Source organism: Schistocerca piceifrons, chromosome 6 (genome assembly GCF_021461385.2).
Source record: "Schistocerca piceifrons isolate TAMUIC-IGC-003096 chromosome 6, iqSchPice1.1, whole genome shotgun sequence".
Classification (NCBI taxonomy): Eukaryota; Metazoa; Arthropoda; class Insecta; order Orthoptera; family Acrididae; genus Schistocerca; species Schistocerca piceifrons.
In genome coordinates, this window is record NC_060143.1 from 198,891,690 (window position 1) to 198,917,121 (window position 25,432).

At 35.6% G+C, this 25,432-nt stretch overlaps 1 protein-coding gene across 1 annotated transcript in view; it reads right to left on the minus strand.

Annotated features, from left to right (window-relative positions):
* The window catches only part of LOC124803234, a 121,501-nt gene that overhangs the window by 10,278 nt on the left and 85,791 nt on the right, over positions 1 to 25,432 (minus strand). Inside the window, exons 4-5 of the mRNA XM_047264414.1 lie at positions 21,061 to 21,355; positions 16,712 to 17,304 (exon numbers count right to left, since the gene is read on the minus strand). Of these exons, the coding sequence (XP_047120370.1) occupies positions 16,712 to 17,304; positions 21,061 to 21,355 (888 nt within the window). The remainder of the gene's footprint in view (positions 1 to 16,711; positions 17,305 to 21,060; positions 21,356 to 25,432) is intronic.

The following is a 25,432-nucleotide window of genomic DNA, read 5'->3' on the forward strand; positions in this document are numbered from 1 at the left end:
GAGCTTAACAGAAGGGCAATATTTTAGTGAGGTACAATCATATAATGCTGCATTATCAGATCTATAAGTTATCTGAAAACTTCTATTTGTGTTCTGAAAAATTATGAGTTTAAAGTGGTAATACTGGAATGAAGAAAAGTTATTTTGCTGACTGCGGTGCTACAGTGATGCGAATATTCTGACAGGTTAACTATTTGGTACCATTTGTTATTTTGTGAGGATTTAATTTTGTGAGGATTTAATTTTGTGGCTGAATGAGATAGTACTCAGAGCTGAGTGGAGAAATAGGGCAATGATTTGGTACAACTTCCATCCTTTAATTTTGATTTAAGTAGTAAGTAAGTTATGTGATGATGAGTCTATTCTTTTTTTTTTTCAAAATGTAATGATCAGTAAATCTATGTTACTGCACACCTTGACCATTTGCTACAGGTAATGTACATATTTTGGGCATTAAGCTGATATGAGTCCATAAATTGGGTGAATTTCAAACCAGGATTTGGCATTTTAGTGATGATGCAAATGGAAAAGAAAACCCAAATCTTTCAAGTTCAAACAGTTTGAGACTAGTCCCCACCTTTCATACTATAGTCAATATTAGTGCTGATTATTGTGATGTTATGAGAACTGTGTATTATTTGCCATTAGCGTGAAACATTTTTTCCTTATACTTGGAAGTAAAAGTGAGTGTACTAAAGTAGGGTATTTTATCTAATTTTTTATGTATTGTAGTGGAGGAGAACCACCCCCAGAGGAACTGATAGCAGTGCATTTCCTTACTAACTAGCATTTGGACCTTTGGAAAGTGTGGACAAATGGGTGAGAAAATATGTTAAAGCTCAATAAAAGAGTGAAAGTGCTTGTGCAAAATACTAAACATTGAAAAAGTGAAATTTTCTGCCTGAAAATGAACTGCAAGGCACAGTGCAATTTAACTTTTTGCAACCCATGATCATTTATTCTTTGAAGCAAGAGAGGACTAGAAAGTGATATGTATCTTAGATGTAATCTTTGTTTATTCAAAAAAGGGCATCACTTATGATGAAGATGCCTATTTTATTAAAAAACATAATTTGTGGATTTTTGTGCCATTGTACAATACACTAACGGTAAATATTAGGGATTTTCATATGGAAAGTCCATACATGTAGAAATATGAAAAACATATGTACTGTAATTTTTGATAAGGGGATTTCTTAGGCAATATTCTTTTGTGTGTAGAATGTTAAATCTACTTTCTGGTGTTACTTGTGGTCATTGCATTGCCCAATTAGCTATTTGCAATATCTATCTGATCAATCCAATGAGGAGGTAATGTAACGAAGCTAGCTGGGATCTCTTTACTTCCTCTTTTGTTTTGCCATCTGCCTCCTTAAATTCATTTTATTTTCATTTTTACCTAGTTACAATTAACATGTATGAGTATATTCTGCATTTTTATAAATGAGAAAGGTTGTCCCTCAGTCTTCAGTAATATAGCACGTGGTCTAATTTTGTGCTTAGTTTTGTGTATGTAATTTGTTTCCTAATTTATTTTGACCATTCCTAGTAAATATCTTTTGCTACAGATTGTTATTGGGTGAAATCAGCAATCGTTTTGTGACTTAGATTCTATTGTTGACTCATAAACAAATATAAATTCTGTCCTGATTATAAACATTTGAAAGAAGAACTACTAGTTTTCTTAAAGTATTTATTTGGCTCTATATGAAAACATATTAGCAAAGCCAGTGCCTAATTAATTCCAAAATAATTACCAGGTTTGTCAAAAGTATTGTTTATATAACTATATCTGTTAATTTCATTATTCAAACAAATTATTTGGCCTAACCTTTGTGATAGAAGGAACGATTAAAAAGAAGGAATTTTTGGATGTATTCAGTTAGTTGAATGAGTTATGTTTTAATTGTAATTTCTATAACTTAAACATTGAACAATGTATAGTTTCAGTGCCTATTATTGTGAGGATATATAAAGGACACAGTCAGTCTGTCCATGGCCGATTTTCAGATGTGAAACATGTATTGGTTAGATTAACAACAATGCATCAACTTAACAGAGGAATAAGTCTAACACAAATAGGCCATGTGTTAGAACAATTAATGACAACGGCTGTTTAATTTATTTGAAAAATAGTGTCACATGTACCACATTATTCTGCAAGAACTGTGAACTGAGTGGTTAGATTTTTACTGCTCATAGATGTTCAAGAGCAACCTATTGTAGCAGTATGCTGATGTTGCCTCCAACCTGTAAATGATGCTTATCAACATTTATCAATTGTGAACTGGCCATATAATTGTGTAATATTGGGGCCTTATGAATGTGAAAGTAAAGAACTGTGAAATGCAATTTTGCAACTGTTGGCTACATCATTTACAGTAGTCAGTGTTGAACTTCCTCTCCCCCATTTTTCAGCCAGCGTAACAATGATGTATGTTGATACTGAGGACTACCAATGAAGAAATAAGGCAGGTGAACGTCACACGTTCTATTGCACATCATCAAGTTTGTGGTGTATTTGAAAGTCCATTAGACTTGTTTTACTCATGTTTAAGCAAAATAGATTGTTTATGAAGTGATTTTTCAATACAAGTAATAAACAAGAACATTTTTGGGCTAGATCATTCATGTTGGGTCCCCAGTTAACAACTGTTGCGTGATCTCATTGTTCAGTACCTTGTTGTTGTGTTCTGTGGGCAGATCACTAATCTAATTTATGAACAACAAAGGCCACAGAATTGACCCTTGTGGCACACCACCTTTTACTATAGTTGTATTGGAGCTGTATTTCTTTATAATGTCATCCATTTTGTGTGTGACTTGTGTGACCTGACATCTATGTTGTAGGTATTATTGCAAGAGACTTTTTCCTATCTTTCGATATCATAAGTTTTGTGTTTATCAAATAGCAGCTCATGAGATACTGTGTCACATGCATGTCATAGATCTAGGAACAAACACGGATGGTATCATTATGTTGCAGGATAATGCCCGCCCGCATGCTGCCTTTTTGTTTCGACTATTCTGCAGAGGTTTCACTGGGAAGCCCATTCAGTGCTCATAGATCCCCGTGTGATTTCCATATTTTAGAAACCCTGAAGAAATACATTCTTGGCCATCAACGTCCTTCAGATGAAGAGGTGCACTTCTGGGTATAATAGTGGTTTTATAGGCAGCTACAAACATTTCTCCATGAAGACACTGACCACCTTGTCTCACAGTGGGATAAATGTATTAACAGTTGCAGTGATTACTTTTGAAATAATAAACAGTTTACTTACTATTTCCCACCTGTCTTTTTTTTCATTTGACTGCCCCTTATAAAATGCCTTATAAAATGACAGACAGCTGGAGCACATAGGACAACAAGTCACTCTGTTTTCATTGTGGACACTCTAGACATGTTGTAAGCTAATGCAGAGTAAAAAGACGAGGGTTTGATGACTATTATGCACAAGACATCAACCATCACACAAGTCCTATTTATGACAGTTGACTGCAGATGATTATGTCAACCTGTTGGCTGAAGCTCATCCCATACACAGGACAAAGTCCTTCCACAACATGCTGTCGCCATACATAATAAATATTGTTATGTTTTACATATAATTTTGCATAAATTTAATCTTCATTTTATGTTAACTGCACATTTAATTTTGTGTTTTACTTAAAGTACATATTTTGCCAAAATGAAACTTTGTGTGTGTGATCTACATGGACTTGTAAACATTTTGCTTTATGGTATTTTCATTTGCTGCTATGAAGTTTTACTTTCCTGTTTAGTTATACTTCATTCCCTCTATGTTCTATGTGTTTTTGTGCACTGCATAAATATTTTCTTTTATTTGTAATATAAATTTTGTATATGGTGTTGTATAAATGTTAGTTGATAAACATTGTATTTGTGACGCAGTCTGTCCAGCCACGGCTGGTAAACGACGAAGATATAGTAATAAAGTAATAGTAATAAAGTAATAACCAACCACTCACCTAAGGTGAACCAGCCATTTACCTAGCCATTGAATTCAGGAAAACTAAGTGCAGTGACCAACTACAAAGGTGAGGCCATCACATATCAAAATGCTCAATCCACAACAGTTACCAAAATGGCAGGAAATCTCATTGATGACTAAGCAGTGTGGGCGCTAAATGACTCAGTTGCTTCTTTTTCCATAATATCAGACACCTATCATTGTCAGTTTATGAAAACTATGTTCCATGATATGAAAACAACTGTGCTGAAAGTCGCAAATGGGAGGTACAGTCAGACAGCAGGAGCATATATCAGAAGAATAACTATCAATTACAGAATGCGCTCTTTGAAATTTGTCTTGTAGGATGTAGTCAGACAGTTATTCTACAATGGGACTTCTTGCAAGCATCGCAAGCCATCAATGTGTGTGGAATATCACAGTTCCGAATTGACTAAGCTATTTCAATGAGTGTATTGAGTGGTTGTTTGCCATTGAAAATGATCCCAACATCATCAAGGAGTTGTGTTCCAGTCATCAATCAAGATGCTCAGTCTGTAACATTTATTTGGTTGCAGACTGAAGTTTCTTGGTGGCACTTGAAAAACTAAAGTATCATAATCTGAAATTGCTTTTGTTGGTAGATTGTAGATTGTATTTTATTGGTCCTGTTGTCTACATATCAGCTTATGCATAAGACATTGGACAAGTCAAGTTATAAATATACAGGCTGAAAGTAATTTCAAGGCATACATATTTAAGCTTACAATAATACACTTTACACACAAGTATTTATATAACACATTTCATAAATTTAAATATTCATCAATGGAATAAAAGCAGTGATGCTGTAAATATGATTTTAGAGATTTTCCAAATGTATTGACCTCAGTGATAGCTTTTATGTTTTCAGGAAGTTTGTTATAAAGCTTAACTCCCATGTGAAAAGTACCTTTTTGGCACAGTGCTGTGCTGATTTGAGTCATATGTAAGTTCCTGTTTTGTCTGGTAAAGTGCTCATGTATATCACAGTTTTTTTGTAGCCTCTGGTCCTTGCCTATTACATTTAATTTAAAGAACAAAAGGGTTTCCATAATGTATACACACGGTAATGGGGGAATACCAGATTTCTTAAACAGGGGTTTACAAGAGTCTCTAGGCTTGCACCCAAACAAGATTCTAATGGCCCTTTTCTGTAGTTTAAATGTGCTATTAGCTATTTTAGAGTTTCCCCAGAAGGTGACCCCATATCTAAGACGAGAATGAAAGTACGCATGATATGCACTCATTACTGTTTTCTCACTACAGCATGATTTTAATGAACAAAGAAGATAACATGTTTTGCTCAGTTCTGTATTGAGACATTCAATATGCTTATTCCATCTGATGTTACTCTGCAGCCAAAGTCCTAAGAATTTGGTTTCAGTACTGTTACCAACTGGCTCGTCATTGATAGAGACTGATGGGATAAACATGTCCTTGTTAGGAACATTGTGGAATTTTAGAGCAACGGTTTTCTTACTGTTTATTACAAGCTGGTTACTCTGTGCCCAGCTGCTAAGTTGTTTCGTGACCGTGTTTACTGTCTGCTGTAACTGTTCATCGTCGTCTCCTTTTAATAGAATCGTGGTGTCATCTGCAAATATGATTGATTTGCGTGCATCAATATTTAAGCTTAGATCATTTATGTACAGAAGAAACAGAAGGGGTCCCAATACGGATCTTTGGGCTACACCACATTTTATTTGTTTATAGTCAGATAAGTGATTAGATACAGTTTTTAGTTCAATATTTGTGTGCTTGACGCACACTGCCTGCATACGATTTGTCAGGAAGGAACTGATCCACTTGTTGGACAGACCTCGAATACCATATCTTTCTAGCTTTGATAGCAGAATTTTATGGTCCACCATGTCAAAAGCTTTTGACAAGTCAATAAAGACTCCTATTGTTTCCTGCTTTTTGTTCATCAGGTTTAGGATGGAATTGATGCACTCATAGACAGCAGTTGTCGTTGACCTCTTATTTCTGAATGGTAGTGCAGTTTAATGATGAACATAATATCCTTGTGTTAAATTTTTCACCAATTCACATTTATTCACATCAAATATGTTCATTTGGAATGATGACCAATCTATACCGACTGAAAGATCTTTACATATTATTCCACTGGTAAATCTAGCTCAAACTATCCTGCTAATTTTCATCCAAAAGAAGGACAACAAAAAATGTTATAAACAATAGGAACATTCAGTGAAAGTTCATCTACACAGTCCATTCTTGTTATCTATGATGAGTTCACTTGCGCACAACACCACTTTGCAGTCTCTTGACCTCACTCTCAACACAGCAGTTAGAATAGTTCATCAACAAAAGTTCAGTATTTAGTGACAACGAACCTGTCTTTCAAATCACAGTCTATCAAAATGAATACGGTACATAATTATCCATTGCACAAATGTTTCTGTAATCATAATTGTGAACGCAGTAGCATTGAGACATCAGTTTGATGATAACAGTATGTGTACTCACAACAGATGTTAACTGAGTATGAAGGTCAATGCAATCAAACTGCTACCAAAGATATTAACAAAAATACAACAAGATGTCACACAGAGATGTCATCCAGAACTGAAGAATTTTGAGTTGGAAAGGTTATTTAGAAACTAGTGTAATGATATTTTCTGATCTTGAGAATTACATCATAGTTTATAAAACTGTGAGGCAAAAATTGAATAACATTGATGACCTGTTGGTTTAACTAAAAGGTAATTAGTTGGAAAATTATAAAAGTTTTCAGTACTATTTCATTAGCATATTGTATGCCTCCATTGAGGACTACCAATTTAAAAGGAAAGTTGCCATATTTGAAATTATGTTAATTTTGTCAATCATTTATTTAAGGGCTTAACTGAATAATGAAGTGTGTTATGTGGTTCAGAAAAACAAAGGCAACAAGACTGTGAAGTCATTTCTCAGAATCTAACAGGCATACTGGCTCAAATGGTAAAAATAATTTTGGGTATGTTCAAAACTTGATTAGATATAGCTTTGAAGTTAATTAGTTTTTTGAAAACTGGAACAGGTCACTGGAAGGAATCAAATGCTGACTTTTTAATGAGTAGTGCCAATCACACTCAAATTTCATACTAGTTTTACCATTACATGCTGTAGTAATACTTCTTATCAGTTCATTAAAATGGTTTCCAGCAAAACAAAATATATTTTTCTAATTAGCGGATCAAAAACAACCCACCTGAATTACAAATTTACATATTTGTTTATATTCACACTTCTTATGAATGACTAAATTCAGATGAAAGTTAAGGAAAAAAATGTTTAATATTTTAAGAGGTGCAGAATAATACCAGGCTGAGTAGTTCTACATTGGTACGTTTCTATGAAGCTTTTGCTGACTGCAAAAAGCTACTCAAGCTCACAAAAGAAATTTACATGCCAGTAATGATCATAAGTATTGTAGGTAGTCAAGGAGAACTTTGGCTCACTAATTTTAATGAGCAGCCACAATTCAGCACAAGAGGTATGCTTGGAGGGACAGCCGAACTATTCCAAGAAGGGCAGCTTATTGTCACTGATAAAAATTGTTTTCCATTACCACTAAAGCCAATGTAAGAGAGGAAGCTACTATAGATAGTACTAGGACAGAAATCTGGCTGAAACTTGATGTTAATAGCAAAGAAATTCTAAACTCTGAGAGGAATGTACATCACAAAGGTAGAGTGAATGCTGATGGTAGAGGTGTGTTCATACCAATAAGGAATATGATAATATGTAGTGAGATTACTAGATTCAAAATACAAAATAAGTTGGCTGAAGATAAATGTGAAAGGTGGATCAAAGATGGTCATGAAATGCTTTTATAGACCCCCTGCCTCAGCAGCAGCCATGGCGGAACAGTTGAGAAATTGGAAGAATATTTTGTGTAAATTTCCTGGCCATATTATAGTATTCGGTGGAGACAGATTGAGAGACTCAGGTGATTATGATGGTAGTAGGAACAGGAATCTGTATGAAACTGTTCTAAGTGCATTATCCAAAAATTACCTAGAGCAGTCATCGCACAACCGACACACAAAAATAATGTCTTAGACCTGCCAGAGCCAAACATACCATAACTTTTATATTAGATTTAGATTAGATTTACTTTCATTCCAATTGATCTGTAGTGAGGAGGTCCTCCAGGATGTAGAACATGTCAGAAAAACAATAATACATGACAAATATTTACAATTGAAACAAATAAGGTAATGTACCTTCCACAGGTCCCAAGTGGAATGATCGTAAATTTATTTTTTATTTATTTTTTATTTTTTTTTATTTTTATTTTTTTTTTATTTTTTTATGAAAGCATCATTTTACAAACACTAATGCACTGAATTCAACTCAGCATAAAACAGCAAATCACTGGTCATAAGGCTCTTACAGCACCACTGAATATGGCTGTCAACAGGAATACAAAGAAAGGTAGGAACATGTTTTTGTTTAGCAAGAGGGACAAGAAACAAATTTCCGATTACTTGACAGGTCTACATGTAAATTTCATCTCCAGTACAGATAATGTTGAATACCAATGGACAAAGTCCGACAGCATTGTACAATACATTTTATGCTGAAATGTGATGAACAAAATTGTGAGGGATGGAAAAGACCCATCATGATTCTACAATTGTGTTAGATAACTGCTACAAAGCAAAGAGAGCTTCACTGCAAATTTAAATGTGGTCAAAGTCTTACAGACTAACAAAAATGAAATGAAACCAAAATTAGCAAATGAGGTCCACACATGAAGCATTCAAAGAATTTGAAAGTGAAAGTCTATCTACTGACCTACAGAAAATACCAAGCTGTTTTGGCCATATGTTAAATTAGTAAACGAACTGTAGCTATCCATCCAGACAATGTGTGACCACTATGGCTTCGAAACAGGGGATCACACAGAAAAGGCCAAAATACTAAACACCTTTTTCCAAAACTGTTTAACAGATGAAGATCATACTGTAGTTCCTCCTTTAAATTGTTGCATGAACAACAAAACAACAGATATCAAAGTAAGTGACGAAGGGATAGAAAAGTGATGGAAGTCACTCAACAGGGGAAAGGCTACTGGACAGGCAGTATACCAATTCAAATCCATGTAGAGTGTGTGAAATGACTTGCCCCTCTTTGTAGCAGCAATGTACCACAGGCCTCTAGTGTTCCTAACAATTGGAAAAAAGCTCAGGTCATTTCTGTTTTCAAAACAGCTCATCAAGCAGGTGCGCAAAGCTATACACCTACATCTCTGACATTGATCTGTTGCATAATTTTGGAACATGTTCTTCCAGACATTTCGGGGAACTAAAAATCTCCTCTGTGGGAATCAACAGGGGTTCTGAAAACCATGATCATATGAAATCCAGCTCTCTCTGTTCATCCACAAGACCCAGAAATCAGTAGAGACAGGCACCCAGGAAGGTGCTACATTCCTTGACTTTCGGAAGGTATTCGATACAGTCTGATATAGTTCCATGCTGCCATCTAATGAACAAAATACTAGCGTATTGAATACCAGACAAACTGTGTGATTGGATTGTAGAGTTCCTAGCAAATGGAACACAGCGTGTCATTATCAGTGGAGAGAAGTCTGCAGACATAAAAGTAACTTCAAAAGTACCCAAAGAGATTTTTATAGGACCATTACTTCTCACAATATATATGTAGGATCTAGTAGATAACATTGGAAGTTCCACAAAGCTTTTTGTGGATAATGATGTCATGTACAACTAAGTTGCAATGCTAGAAAATTATAGCAAAATGCATTAAGATATGTAGACAGTCAATGCTTGGTGAGGGAATGTAGTTGACATTTAACATACACAAGTGTAAAGTATGATACCCATTTACAATCACTGAAAGCAACCACATCCATAAAATAAATAGAAGTACGCATAGAGAACAATTTAAAGTGGAAGAATCACATGAAATTAATCGCAGATAAGGCAGATGCCAGACTGAGATTCATTGGAAGAAACCTCAGAAAATGTAGTCCATCAACAGTGGAAGGGCATATAAAACATATGCTCAACCAATACTTAAATATTACTTGTCAGTCTGGAATCCATACCAGATAGGATTGACAGACAAAATACTGAAAATCCAAAGGGGAGTAGCGCATTTCATTACACGTTCAGTTAATAAGTGCAAAAACAATGACAGAGATGCACAGCCAACACCAATAGCAGACACTGCAAGAGAGGTGTTCTGCATCACAGCATGGTTTACTGTTAAAAGTTGAAGGAACATACATCCCAAGAAGAGATGTGACATTTGTCTGCTTTATTTCAACGTACTGCATTGTGATAATGGCTGAAAAATGGGGAGTGAAGTTAATAGTCCTCAGTGTCGACATACTGCATTGTCGACATACTGGCTGAAAAATGTGGGGTGGAAGTTCAATACTGACTACTGTAAATGATGAAGCTGGCAGGTGCACAGTTGCATTTCACAGTTCTTTACTTTCACTTTTCACATCCTCCCAATAATACACAGTTACGTGGGCAGTTAACAATTCAATTCAATTCAGTCTCTTCATTCACCCGTTAACAATATACACTGTGTGGTGTCACCGCCAGACACCACACTTGCTAGGTGGTAGCCTTTAAATCGGCCGCGGTCCATTAGTATACGTCAGACCCGGGTGTCGCCACTGTCAGTAATTGCAGACTGAGCGCCACCACACGGCAGGTCTAGAGAGACGTCCTGGCCCTCGCCCCAGTTGTATAGCCGACTTTGCAAGGAATGGTTCACTGACAAATACGCTCTCATTTGCCAAGACGATAGTTAGCATAGCCTTCAGCTCCATTTGCTACGACCTAGCAAGGCGCCGTATTCAATTGATATTTATTATATGAAGCATGTATTATCAAGAGCGATGTTCTACAATTGTGGATTAAAGTTAAGTATTATATCAACTACGTACTTGATGTGCAATTCTCAAGATATTGTCCTGTTCCAGACCTCATGCCAGTCAGCGTGTAATTAAACGCGTGCATTTTGGCCTCCTCTAGCAACACTGTGTTGGCTCTTCTGCCAACACAGCACACTGTATGGATGTAGTCAATTACAATATAGTTTCTTATATTTAATTTGTTTCAAAAACTTGGATAATAAATACAAATATGTTATATCAATATATATAAATAATATTACTTTTCCATATTCAGATTTTCTTCAATGTTATAAAAACTATATGCTAGTAAAAATTGTTTAAGATCTATCATGACTTTATGAAATTCTTTAATTTTCTTTATTGTAGAAGGCAATGCACTAAAAACTTTTTTGGTAGAGTGCTCCTTTGTGGGTGTCTGTGAAAATCATCCCTGTTCCTTGTTTCATGGTTATGAACATGATTATTTAATGTTGAAAATTCCTGGTGAATTTTCAGAAAGCATACACATTCATAGATGTATAAGCTAGGAAGAGACATTATTTTAGACTCTTTAAATATTTCCCTGCATGACACTCTGCAGGGGACCCCTTTAATTATTCTAATAGCCCTTTTTTGAAGTTTGAAAGCTTGTTTTGCCATACCTGTATTTCCCCAGAAGATCACACAATATCTAAGCAAACTGTTCATGTAAGCATAACAGGCACATTGCAATGATTCAGTGTTGCAACATTCCCAAAGCATTCTTAGCACATAGCAGCATTTACTTACTTTTTTACTTGAAACTTCTAGATGCTTTTCCCACTTCAAGTGCTCTTTCACCCATATACCTACGAATTTTGTGTATGGAGCTTGTGCAATAACATAGTTCCCTGACTCAGCTTTTACTCTTCTTCTAGCTTTACTTTTAATATTACTGAAATTCATCAATACCATTTCATCATTATTTATGATCAAAGCATTATCGCTAAACAATTTTCCTGTCTCATTTATTGTCCTAGAGACACTCTGCTGTAGATTATCCTCGGTGTATCCTTTTATAAAAATGCTAGTGTCATCAGCGAACATCACCGTTTCTGCAACTGTCAAATGGTTTGGCAAATCATACATGTACACCAAGAACAACAGAGGGCCTAGCACGGAATCCTGGGGCACTCCACAGCTAGTTTTTTTTAAACGTGAAAGATACTATTGTTTAACTTTTAATAAGCCTCATTAATAGGTTGCAGGCAACCATCCACATACTGCTACAATAGTTTACTTTTGAACATCTACAAGCAGTAAAAACCTAACCACACATTTCATAGTCTTTCAAATAAATTGAACAGACACTGTCATTGCCTTAACATATGGCCTGTTGGTGTAATACTTATTTCACAGTTAAGTTGATGCATTGTTGTTGTTCTAACCAACACACGTTCTTGTTTGAAACTTGGCTGTGGACTGACTGACTCGTGAGCAAAAACTGGGCCTTTATATATCCACACAATAATAGGCACTGAAATTACACATTGTTTGACATTTAATTTACAGAAATTACAATTAAAACTTAACTCATTAAATTAACTGAATACATCAAAAAACTGCAACCTTTTTAGAGTTTCTTCTACTACAAGAGCTAGGCCAAGTTACTTGTTTAAATGATGAAGTTAACAGATATTGTTACACAAACAATACTTTTGACAAAACTGTTAATTACTTTGGAATTATTTATGCTAACATGTTTTCGAATAGAGCCAAATAGATCATTTAGGAACACTATTAGTTGTTCCTCCACATGTTTGTAATTAATACAGGATTTATATTTGTTTAAAAGTCAACAACAGAATTTAAGTTACTTATTTCACCTTATAACAAAAGATAATAACTAGTAATAGTCAAAATAAATTAGAAAATCAATTACATACATAAAACTAAGCACAAAATTGGATCTGGTGTTATATTCTTTAAAACTGAGGGCCAACTTTTCTCTTGTATGGAAATGCAGATTATACTCACGTATGTTAATGGTAATTAGTCAGACAGGAAAAAAATTAATTTTAAGGAGGCAGATGGCAAAACAAGAGGGGAAGTAAAATTATCCAAGCTTGCTTTGTCATATCACCTCCTAATTGGATTGACCAGATAGATATTGCAAATAGCTAACTGGGCAAATCAAGTGACCCCAGAAATTAGGTTAAAAATCTACACACAAAAAATATTACATAATCAATCTTATCGAAACTATGGTACATATGTTTTTACAGATTTATACGTATATGAACTGGCCATATGAAAATCTCAATACAAAATATTTACATAGAGTATATTGTACAGATGCACAAAATATCCACAAGTTATACTTTTAACAAAAAATTAGACATCCTCATCATAAGTGATGTTCTTTTTGGGTAAGCGAAGATTACATTTTAAGTACACATCACTTGATACATGTCCTGTCAGACAGAAAATTTCACTTGCTCAATGTTTTGTATCTTCCACAAGCAGTTTCACACTTTTCATGAGCTTTTACACATTTTCTCACCAAGTTGTCCAGGCTTTCAACAGGTCCAAGGGGCAGTTAGTAAGGAAATGCACTGCTATCACTTCCCTTTGCAGGTGGTTCTCCTCTGTCACAGTACATGAAAAAATTAGACAAAATTCCCTTGTTTAGTACACTTACTTTTATTTCTAACTCAAGACTAAGAAAAAAATGCTTAACACTAATAGCAAATGATCGTCATTACATCCTAAATAAATACACTCCTGGAAATTGAAATAAGAACACCGTGAATTCATTGTCCCAGGAAGGGGAAACTTTATTGACACATTCCTGGGGTCAGATACATCACATGATCACACTGACAGAACCACAGGCACATAGACACAGGCAACAGAGCATGCACAATGTCGGCACTAGTACAGTGTATATCCACCTTTCGCAGCAATGCAGGCTGCTATTCTCCCATGGAGACGATCGTAGAGATGCTGGATGTAGTCCTGTGGAACGGCTTGCCATGCCGTTTCCACCTGGCGCCTCAGTTGGACCAGCGTTCGCGCTGGACGTGCAGACCGCGTGAGACGACGCTTCATCCAGTCCCAAACATGCTCAATGGGGGACAGATCCGGAGATCTTGCTGGCCAGGGTAGTTGACTTACACCTTCTAGAGCACGTTGGGTGGCACGGGATACATGCGGACGTGCATTGTCCTGTTGGAACAGCAAGTTCCCTTGCCGGTCTAGGAATGGTAGAACGATGGGTTCGATGACAGTTTGGATGTACCGTGCACTATTCAGTGTCCCCTCGACGATCACCAGTGGTGTACGGCCAGTGTAGGAGATCGCTCCCCACACCATGATGCCGGGTGTTGGCCCTGTGTGCCTCGGTCGTATGCAGTCCTGATTGTGGCGCTCACCTGCACGGCGCCAAACACGCATACGACCATCATTGGCACCAAGGCAGAAGCGACTCTCATCGCTGAAGACGACACGTCTCCATTCGTCCCTCCATTCACGCCTGTCGCGACAATGATATTACATGCTTTTCCCATCTTAAGTGTTCATCAAACAATACTCCCAAGAATGTAGTGTATGATGCTTGTTCAATCTTACACTTACCCAGTTCTACTGTAAGGTTAGTTTTTATTTTATTTGTAATATGCCTGAAGCTGATCCACGTTATTTTTTTTTGGCATTCATTAAACCATCTGTCTGCTTCGTCTGTTGCTAATGTGACTTTTTCCTGTAAGTCAGCTTCACTGTTTGCTTTTAACTTGTATCGTCAGCAAACAGTACTGCCTCTGCTTCAGATAGTTGACTTGGTAGGTCATTGATAAATATTCAAAACAGTAATGGCCCTAATACAGATACCTGGGGTACTCCGTACAAAACTCTCTCAAATCTTGATGAATACATCCTAAGGCTTATCTCCACCTTCTGATACCTGTCCAACAGATATGATTCAAATCATTTGTGGGCAACTCCATGTATCCCATAGGCATATAACTTCCTAAGCAGTAACTTATGGTCGATGACATCAAAGGCCTTTGATAAGTCTAAAAACAATCCACAATTTGATTCCTATCTATTTATGCAATTTAGAACAAGTTGTAAAAAATTGAAGATAGCTGTTTCAGTTGATTTATTATTACGGAAACCATTTTGTGCATTAACCAATATTCTATTCTTAATAAGAAATTTGTATAGTCTATGATACATTATCCTTTCTATTATTTTTGAGAAACCTGACAACATCGATAAAGGCCTAAAGTTAATAACATCATATTTATCACTGTTCTCGTAAAGTGGCTTTATCGTTGACATTTTAAGTATTGATGGAAACACCCCTGTCTCAAAAGATTCATTTATAATTTCAGTGAGATGTGAGGCTATGTTTCTTGCACTTTGCTTAATGACTTTGTCAGGAATCCCATCACATCCACATGACATTTTATTTTTTAACTTATTTATAGCATTTAGTACCTCTGATTCAGTTACTGGATAAAGGAACATTGTCATGTCATTCATGGGGATTTTTACCTTGCTACTGGAATTGCATTTAGTTTTAATTAAATTTATGGCTATATTTGTGAAATGTTTGTTAAATATGTTGGCAATCTGAAGTGGGTCCTTAACAGTTTTACCCCCACTTTTAATGACAAAGCTGTTATCTTTTCTTTTGTGTCTACCTATATTTTTTTTTTATTACCTCCCAAGTTGACTTCATTTTGTTGTTACCTTTCTCAATATATGAATCATTATCAAGCTTCTTAGGTGCAATTATTACTTTCTTGTACAGGATTCTATAACATTTCACATGTGCTTTCAGTGCTACACTCTTCCTGGCTGATTTATTTAACTTTCTGAGAGTGTCTGATGACTTTCTAATCCCCTGTGTAACCCATGTTTTGGTTTTATGTTTAGTTTTGACTCTTTTTATAGGAAAGGCAACATCGAAGCAGTGTTTGTAGCTTTCAAGGAATGAGTCAAACGTTGTGTTGACATCACGACTTGATTCACTACCCCAGTTGTTATTTTCCAGAATGTAGTTAAAAATTCTTATGCTGTCATCATTTATAAATCTCCTTTCTCTGTAATTGTTATTGATAACAGCGTCCTTGTAAGATGTGACATTTAAACTCAATTTGATACCCTTGTGATCCGAGAAACCAGTGTCAATTACTTCAGTGTTATATTCACATTTGTCCTTGTTTATAAATACTTGATCTATTATAGTTTAAGACATATTTCCACATCTGGTAACTTCATTTACAGTTGCCATCATATTATGACACAAAAACAGATTGCACAGTTGCTGTTGTTTACTACAATCATTCTTAAAGTTAACATTAAAATCACCAAGAACAATTACATTATGTTTAAGTTCATTCAGTAGTCTCTCAAAGTTTTCCATAAAAATGGCAAAGTTGCCCAATGGTGATCAGTACAAACACACAATAGTAATTTTTAATTTGGTTACCTCACATACACTGTATTCAAAATCTTTATCTATGCATTTTAGTTTACATTTAATTTCTTTTGATTCTACCCCTGTCCTAACATAAATACATGTCCCACCCCCTTTATGGCTGATTCTACGAAATTTGCTAATCATTTGAAAATTTGGAATAATTATGCTAGACGCTTGCATTTCTTTTACCCAGTGCTCACTTATGCATAGTATGTTAATGTCTTTTAGATAGTCAGTTAATAAAACTTCTATTTCAGCTAATTTACTTTCTAGTCCGTGTACATTTTGGTATACAACTGTTAAAGTTTCATGTAGTGGATTTGCTGCACTATTTACCTTTGTACTTTCTTGTTGCTGACACTGTAAATATTCTGCCTTTTCCTTCTTCTTTGAATTGCGAAGATCCCATAAAAAATAGTCACTATGCACAGCAGCTCTTCTTATCCTGAGGCTCTTCCTTTGAGATATCCGCAGAGCAGCTGATGAGTTTCTGGATCTAGTAGAATGGTTCTTGGCTGTTGGTGTGGTTGCAGTCCTAGTTACAAGTGAGCATGAGGCATTAAGTGTGTGGAATGTGCTGACAGCTTCATCCTTGAAGGTTTCAGGTGCACATGAGTTTACATTAGGTTTGTAGGCTTTCTCATCTGAAGAAATTGTTTCCTCTTCAACTCTGCTGGATGTTTCTGACATTTCTGCTGGTACCCCATATTCTATGACTCCTTCAGATACTGGTACCGGTATGTTAGGTATCTCTCTCATCTTAGACGTTTCCTTGTAAATTTCCATTTGCTCAGTTACTGCTACAGTGAGGATACCAGGCAGTTTGTGTTGATCATTGAGATTATTTATTGTTTTCATAATCTGAGCACAGACATACAGTTGTCCTGCTCTATTTAGGAGATCTCCACTGTTTATGAAGTGTTGTTTCCTGAAATCTAGCTGGACAAATGTTGAATTTGGGTAGCACTTTGTTATTTTGTGAAGCAGTCTGTTAGTTTTTTTTATTTCTTCGTTAACTGAAAATAATAAGTAACTCTTGATTTGAAATCATTCCAACAATGAAATAAATGCTTAAAACAAAATGCTTTCTTATATCATGCACATAAAATGAACAAAATTTCTTCATATAATATACATGATGGAGAACGCAATATAAGACAAAATTCAGCAGGATTCCAAATTGTTGTGGGTGACACTGAATATCTTGATTTGCATCAGGCATGTTTTAGTACGCTGGTAAGCCTTGGTGAAAAGAACTGATTATGTACTAGTGACTGCAGCTTAATTATATTGTTTCTCAAGAAGAGATTGACATCAAGATCATTCAATAGAACTATATCTGAAAATCTGCTCACAAAGTTCTTCCAACATTGAACGCCATTTACACCTCACGACTTTACAAGTGTTGTTGAACCCTTTGGGATCACTAGAGCCTTGTACTCTGGTATAATGTTCTGTATGGTTCTTTTACAGTGACAGCCCTAACAATAATACAGATTTTTCATTCTCACTGGGAAAGAAAACATCTTCAAACATATTTTCACTTGGTCAGATATTTATTTACCAGATTTCGATGCTGTCTCAAGAAAATTTGGGGCTTCAAAGAGAGGTTATCAAATTCTTGGTCTAAATCACAGTTAGTTCCTTTTACAGTTAAGATAAGGCATGCTGTCAGTGTGAAAAACCGTTTTGACCACCATACCCAAGGACAAGAAAACTGTTCACCAGATTATGCCAAAAGCCTCGACAACACAGGTAAAGATGTGGTACATATATGGCTTTTGATGTAGGAAGAACCTTGTGAGTGAGAAGATTTTCAGGTCTAGTTCTGTTGAATGAATTTGATGCTAATCGAGATTTAAGAAACAATGTAATTAAGCTGCAGTTGCTATTACATAATCAATTCTTTTTATCATGGCTTAACAATGTACTGAAATATGCCTAATTCAAATCAGGATATTTAGAGGATCATCTGTTCTAACACTTTAGATGACCCGAAGTGATGTGAAGTTGGATTGCAAAATACACACCTCTCTCCCATAGGTTGACTTACTTGGTATGTACAGCCGATCTTCTTCTCTTGATTTCCGGCTACGTCGATCACCAAAAACTTATTCTCTGAAGAATACTGCTGGTTAACAGGAATTTATAAGACTCACTTACTACTTTTGAAATAATTTAGTACTCAAAGAATACTTTTAATTCAGTCATCATATACTTCAACTTCCTCAGAGAACAAATTCAATATTTCTCACATCAATATTCGAATGTTTACAAGTCAACCGATTCATCTCGCATTAGACTTTATAAAATACATCTGCAATAAAGTTGGTGTAACAACCACATAATTTATAAATCCATCTTGCCTCTAGTGAGCCCAATATGTGAAGTACTTAAAAGTCTATAATCAATTGTTCATTTTTCTTTAACAATAATCACAGTCACTAAAACAGCAAAGAATACTACATAATTACTTCTTGTTGTTTCACCACGGCTTCTGTGGCGCTAGGGGCAAATACTTGCCGGCGTCGTTCGACCACCACGCTTACAGTCTTCTCATGACAAACTTCCAACCTGCACACAGAAACAGGTGGTGCAGTAGATATGATTCAACTCTCCCACTTATATTTAAAATATCATGTGCTCAAGATGGTAGAAGGACAAGTGGTTCTAGAATTTATGCGGAAATTCTCGAAGTGCTACACTGTGACAATTTGAAATCCTGCTGATTTTGTTTTGTGTTCTCTGTCATCTATATTATGTGAGGAAAATCCATTCATTTTATGTGAATGGTGTAAGAAATTGTTATGTTTTAAACATCTATTTACAGATTATCATTGCTGTAATGATTTTATATCATAATAATAAGTTACTTATTATTTTCAATTAACAAAATACATATATGTCAAATTGAAAAAAAGTAAAACATAAAATAACAATTTAAAACATACAACAAATATAAGTAAAATAAATAACTAGACTAATAACGAATGTTTAGATATTTTACTTAAGTATATTGAAAATACTCTGACAGCACTATGTGTGCAGCTTATTTTCCAAAAATGGTATGCCAGAAAGCAGCTTTGTTACACATGGATGTATATAGCTTGACAGCTTCTTTAATTTATACTGTAACAAAAGTTTTAAGTTTTCAAAATTAATTAATGGTGGTGGGGTACTCTGCAAAATTTCAAATTATTACAAAATTTGATTACACAGTTTTTAAGAATATTACTTGCATATCAATTTTTATATGAGTAACATTTTTTATATATCATCGTTTCAAAGATATTCCCTCCAAACCTAATAGGCCTGTTACCTTTTGGGGTGTGTTTTACCCCTTAAAAGTGAAATTGGCACAAAAAATACATAGTTCATTATTTTGCCCCCCCCCCCTCCCTCCCCTCTACACACCCGCCAAGTTTCATCAGAATTGTTTATTGACACATGGGAATGATAGCTGTCAGACATGAAAAACAAGCTGCATATTTCCTTTAAATTCATATGAATATTTGTTTCCTTGTTGCATAAATCTAATTAATTTTTTTATAGTGATTATTATTTTTAGTGTTACCAACTTCAAAGATGCTAGGCCCAATATTGTTTCTTATATACATTAATGACTTCCCACAAAGTATCAGACATGGCGAAAAAATACTTTTTGCTGATGACAGCAACATAGTAATAACAGGCGAAAATCCAACACAACTGTCAGAAAGAGCAAACGAGGCTCTCAATGATGTCCACAACTGGTCATTAAAAAATAAAGTAACCCTAAATGTAAAGAAAACTAACTATACTAACTTCAAATTGAACAAAAAACACAATGCCACTAGAATAAAAGTTAATAATAATGAATTAGAATGTGTAACAAGTACCAAATTCTTAGGGATGAATGTAGACAGCCAACTGAAATGGACAAACCATGTCAACATTTTGGCAAAGAAATTATCCACAGCATGCTATGCTCTTAGAATCCTTGCACCGGTATGCAATAATACCTGTCTTAAAATAACATATTACGGATATCTACACTCAGTCCTCAGCTATGGGATCATGTTTTGGGGAACATGTGCCAGTAACATACAAACTGTGTTCAAAGTACAAAAAAGAGCCATAAGGATAATAACAAATAGCAACAACAGGGCCCACTGTCTAGAATTATTTAGAAAGCTAGGAATTCTAACTGTCTCTTGTGAGTATATCTTTCAGAACATAATGTTCATTAAGAAAAATCTCAACATGTACAACACATACAGCCTAATACATGACCATGAAACAAGAGCTTGTCAACACCTCCATCTAGATAGAAAGAACAAGGCAAAGACGCAAAAAAAGTATATTTTATAATGGGATAAAACTGTATAACAAATTACCACGAGAAATTAAAGAAATAAATGAGCCCCTCACTTTCAGACAAAAGCTTAAAACCTTTTTAGTAAGTAAAAGTTGTTATACTGTAAAAGAATATTTAACATAGATGTAGATTATTAGCAACATATGACATTATCACCAAAATATTATGTAATTAGAAACCTGTTTAATTGTAAATGTATGTGTGCTCATGTGTTGTAATCTGACGACATCCATACAGTATTTATTGTTCCACGGATGAATAAATAAATAAATACTTTCATTGTTTTCCATAAATATAGCAAATTAGAAATAATATAATGACAAAAAATTCATACCTGGTGGAAAGTCAGTGTCAACTGAATCAAGGCAATCAATGGCTGGATTAGGTGACGCAGCAGTAAGTAGGCACGTATTCCAGGGTTTGCGCGGAGGTCTCAGGTGCAAATAATGTGACAGACTGACTGCCTTGCTGTGTCCCAGACCAACGAAACATGGATTCCATGAGAGACAACCATCATCAGAGGTAACTACAAATACACCTCTAGGCACTACTGCTGCAGCTTCTGTTACTGCCCAAACCGTTGCTGACAGACGATCTTCTTCCTTCAGTGGAGCCACGAGTCCTTCATTCTATTAACAGTTTAGTACAACAAATAAGAACAACCTGTTTCATGTATGACTAATTTTTTGTAGAGGTTGCTACATATTCAGATTTTTTATATGTTGCTATTGTGGTTTTAGGTAACTAACTGGAAGATTTTAAAACATTTCCAACTAAAAAAAGTTTACACAGAAGAATATTGTGAGTTATTGCGTTGTTAAATGACATAGCATGTAAAAAGTAAATAAATACTTCAATTATAATCATTTAAAATTCCTAAGATTAATGGATGTCCTATTCTATGCAGCTCAGTTGAAATGTGTATCAACAACAAAGAATGAGTCAGCATAAGATATCTGACACAAATCTTAAGACAAAACACAAACAATAGGAACTTTCTGCATTTCACTGTAACTCATTTCACACTGGTTGTGATCCACTGTGTTGCCAAGCTGAAATATTAATAGGCATACTAACAAAAAGTTTTTTTTTTACTTTCAGTCTATTTACTTACAGGCTGATTACTCAATGTTTCCCAGTTATTATGTATACCAGTCTTATGTATTCCAAATTTGTTTGAAATTTCTCAAAGAGTTGTAGTATTAGACTTTACATTTCATCCTTTTCTATTGCCATCCCCACCAATAAGGATGGAGGAAAAGGACACCAATCAGCTTAGAGAACCCCAGAGCTATGGTTTTTACACCAGTACTGATCATTTTTAAATTTTTTAAAAATAACTCCATTCCACTTACACCCCACCCCTAAACACACTAGAAATTTCTTACTGCTATAATGTTTTAGATCACATATTAGAGACTTCACTATTGAATCAGGTTGTGTATCAGATACTTTAACACTTTTGTGCTATGTATTTAGTTCTTTACTAACTAAAAGTTTGTGAGCTCAGTTGTTGGCATATATTGCCCTTAGATGAAGGAATAAATATCAGAATACTATCTTCAACATTTATACTTAGGTAATTTTATAATATTCAATTTATATTCTCACAAGTTAATAAAGGAAAGAAAAGTTTCTGATTATCCGCAATCACGATTATGCTTGCGACATTTAAATATCTAAAAATAATAGCTTCAGAAGCAATGACAACAGTTTGTGTAAGAAAATGAAAATACATCTAAACTATCACAGAACACAAATTGATACATAATCTAATAAAACACGTAGCTACAAGATTTGCATACTTACTCATATAAAAGTTATTACCTTTCAAAAATGTATAGCTCTTAGAAAACTTAGAGGAAGGCATATTCACAATGAATTTTAAATTATATCAAACTTGTGTTATGCTATAATCCAAGCATTTAAATGCATAAATTACATCTCAAATAGAAATTCTACAGCATTACCTGTTTCACACAAATACTGATACTGTCCTCATAATCAGATCCTTGTGATACTAAAACAATGCATAAAATTTGGAAAAGTGTCTTTAGAGAATAATAGAAATTAAATTGTAATGTCGTTTCAAGAATAGTAAAACAACTTGTCAGTTTGAAGTTCTTTGTACTGTAAGAGCAGGAATGTTAAATTATATTTTTTATAGTTTCTACTCATTGCAAAAAAGGAGAAATATTATATAAAAATTACCAGTATCTGTATTGTATTTAATGTAAATCTGAACATGCATTAGTAACCTGCATAAATAAATTAAAATGTAATAAGTGTATTGACCTTGCAGTGTGTGTACCATGTTTATAACTGAAAGTCAGAGGGTCAGAAGCTTGGTAGATGGTTTAGGAGGAGACGCTATGTGTATGTCAGGTATGGTATTGTGCTTATGGTGTAATGTTCATAACATCAAGTTATCTGTGCAACAAGAAGCTTAAAAAAAACATGATGGTTAAAACTGACTGCCAGCTTTATTTCTAGAAACCAATTCCATTTTTAAAGAAGATGCAACACTGAAATTTTGAGCCTCTAAGTGATAACTACACAGTTTTGACATGTACAAGAACTTCAAAAACAAAGATAAGCAGCAAGTTCTTACTTAGTTCATTGTCTAATACATGAAACGGTAAGGCTGAATTCATGTCAAGTGTGATAGATGCTAATTGTAGCCAGCAAATCAAGTGGAGGTCACAATCTGTCAATATTCCTTTCCAGAGAGTAAATCGTACATATTCCAAATTCGTTCGTAACTGCACCAGGCATTCCAGAACTGTGGTTATGTGGCACCATTTCTTTCTCCTCACTACCACAAAAAAGGGATGCTGATGATATCTTTGCCCCATAGAATTTTCTCTTAGGAAGTAATCCATATGCATTCACCAGTATCAAGTTGATTTAATTTCTCTATGTATTCAACACCTATATTTACATGTAGACCCTCCTCCAGCCGCCACGCCTTCCAACTCATCACTTTGAGCATTGCAGGAGTTCTAGCTGTACAGTATATTTCCCAGTTGGTAAGACAAATGTGTACCAATGTTAGCTGAAATTGGTCTGAACGTTCTGGAACTATGCATTGCATATCACACCTTCCCACCTACAGCACCAGCCCTATGGATTAAACATCACTGGCAACCACTGCCACTAGTTAGCTTAGTGATTCCAAAAACTATGAATTCAACACCAGTATATATCATTTTTGATTATGTTCACTTCACAGTCCCTTCAGACAAACCCATCACTAACAATATTACGAAAAGGAAAGTTGTTACTTACCATATAGCGGAGAAGCTACAGGCACAACAAAAAGACTGTCACAAATAAAGCTTTCAGCCATTAAGGCCTTCATCAACAATAGACAACACACACACACACACACATATGAGACTGCAGTCTCAGGCAACTGAAACCAACACTGCGAGCAGCAGCACCAGTGCATGATGGGAGTGCCGACTGGATGGGGGTAAGGAGGAGGCTGTGGTGGGGAGGGGGAGGGATACTATGATGGGAGTGGCGGACAGTGAAGTGCTGCAGGTTAGACGGAGGGTAGGTGAGAGGTAGGGAGGGGAGGGGGGGGGGGGGGAGATTGGAAAGGAGAGAAGGATGAACGAGTATATTGTGTAGGTTAGGCGGATGGCGGAATACCACTGTGGGTGGAATGAGAAGGATAGTGGGCAGGACATTTCTCATTTCAGGGCACAGATTTGTTTTTGTATAAAGGCTTCAGTGAGAGTCTCGGTATATTTTGAGGGGGACCGCTCCTCACTGCAGATGTTACAACCACAGGTGGCTAGGCTGTACGGAAAGGACTTCTTGGTATGGAACGAGTGGCAGCTGTGAAAGTGGAAATATTGCTGGTGATTAGTAGGTTTGATATGGACAGAGGTACCAATGTAGCCATTTCTGAGGTGGAGGTCAACATCTAGGAAGGTGGCTTGTTGTGCTGCATAGGACCAGATGAAGGAAATGGGGGATATGTTGTTGAGGTTGTGGAGGAATGTGGATAGGGTGTCCTCAGCCTCGATCCAGATAGCAAAGATGTCATCAATGAACCTGAACCAAGTGAGGGGTTTAGAATTCTGGGTTTTTAGGAAGGATTCCTCTAGATGGGCCATGAATAGGTTGGCATACGATGGTGCCACGTACCCCAGATTTGTTTGTAGTTAATGCCTTCAAAGGAGACGTAATTGTGGGTGAGGATATGGTTGGTCATGGCGACTAGGAAGGAGATTGTTGGTCTGGAATCCATCAGGCATTGGGCAGGATAGTGTTCAATAGTGGTAAAGCTATGGGCATTATATATTTTTTTATTATTTATGCATTACTTTGATCCTTGCGACTTCTCGGCAATTTTAGAGAGTTTTTGCCTTTTGCTATTGTTGACTCCCTCAGATTTCATCTAGTTTCCCCCTTTTGCATCCATTCCATCCTTTTCATGAATTTTCACACTTTTGGGTGTATTTTTGCGAAATTTTTCAGACATAATTCAAAGTCGTTTACATAATTTTTCTCATTTTTTTCCATGACCATGGATCTTTGCTCCTTCCAGCTGCATCAATACAGAAATCCCTAGTGAAATACCAGTCCCACATACTGTTCCTATGTTGTTGCTTGGCTCATGGAGTCCCCCGTAATGACCTTACATTCAAATTACCCATATTTAGGTGCCACCCGTCCCAGCACAAAGACCTCCG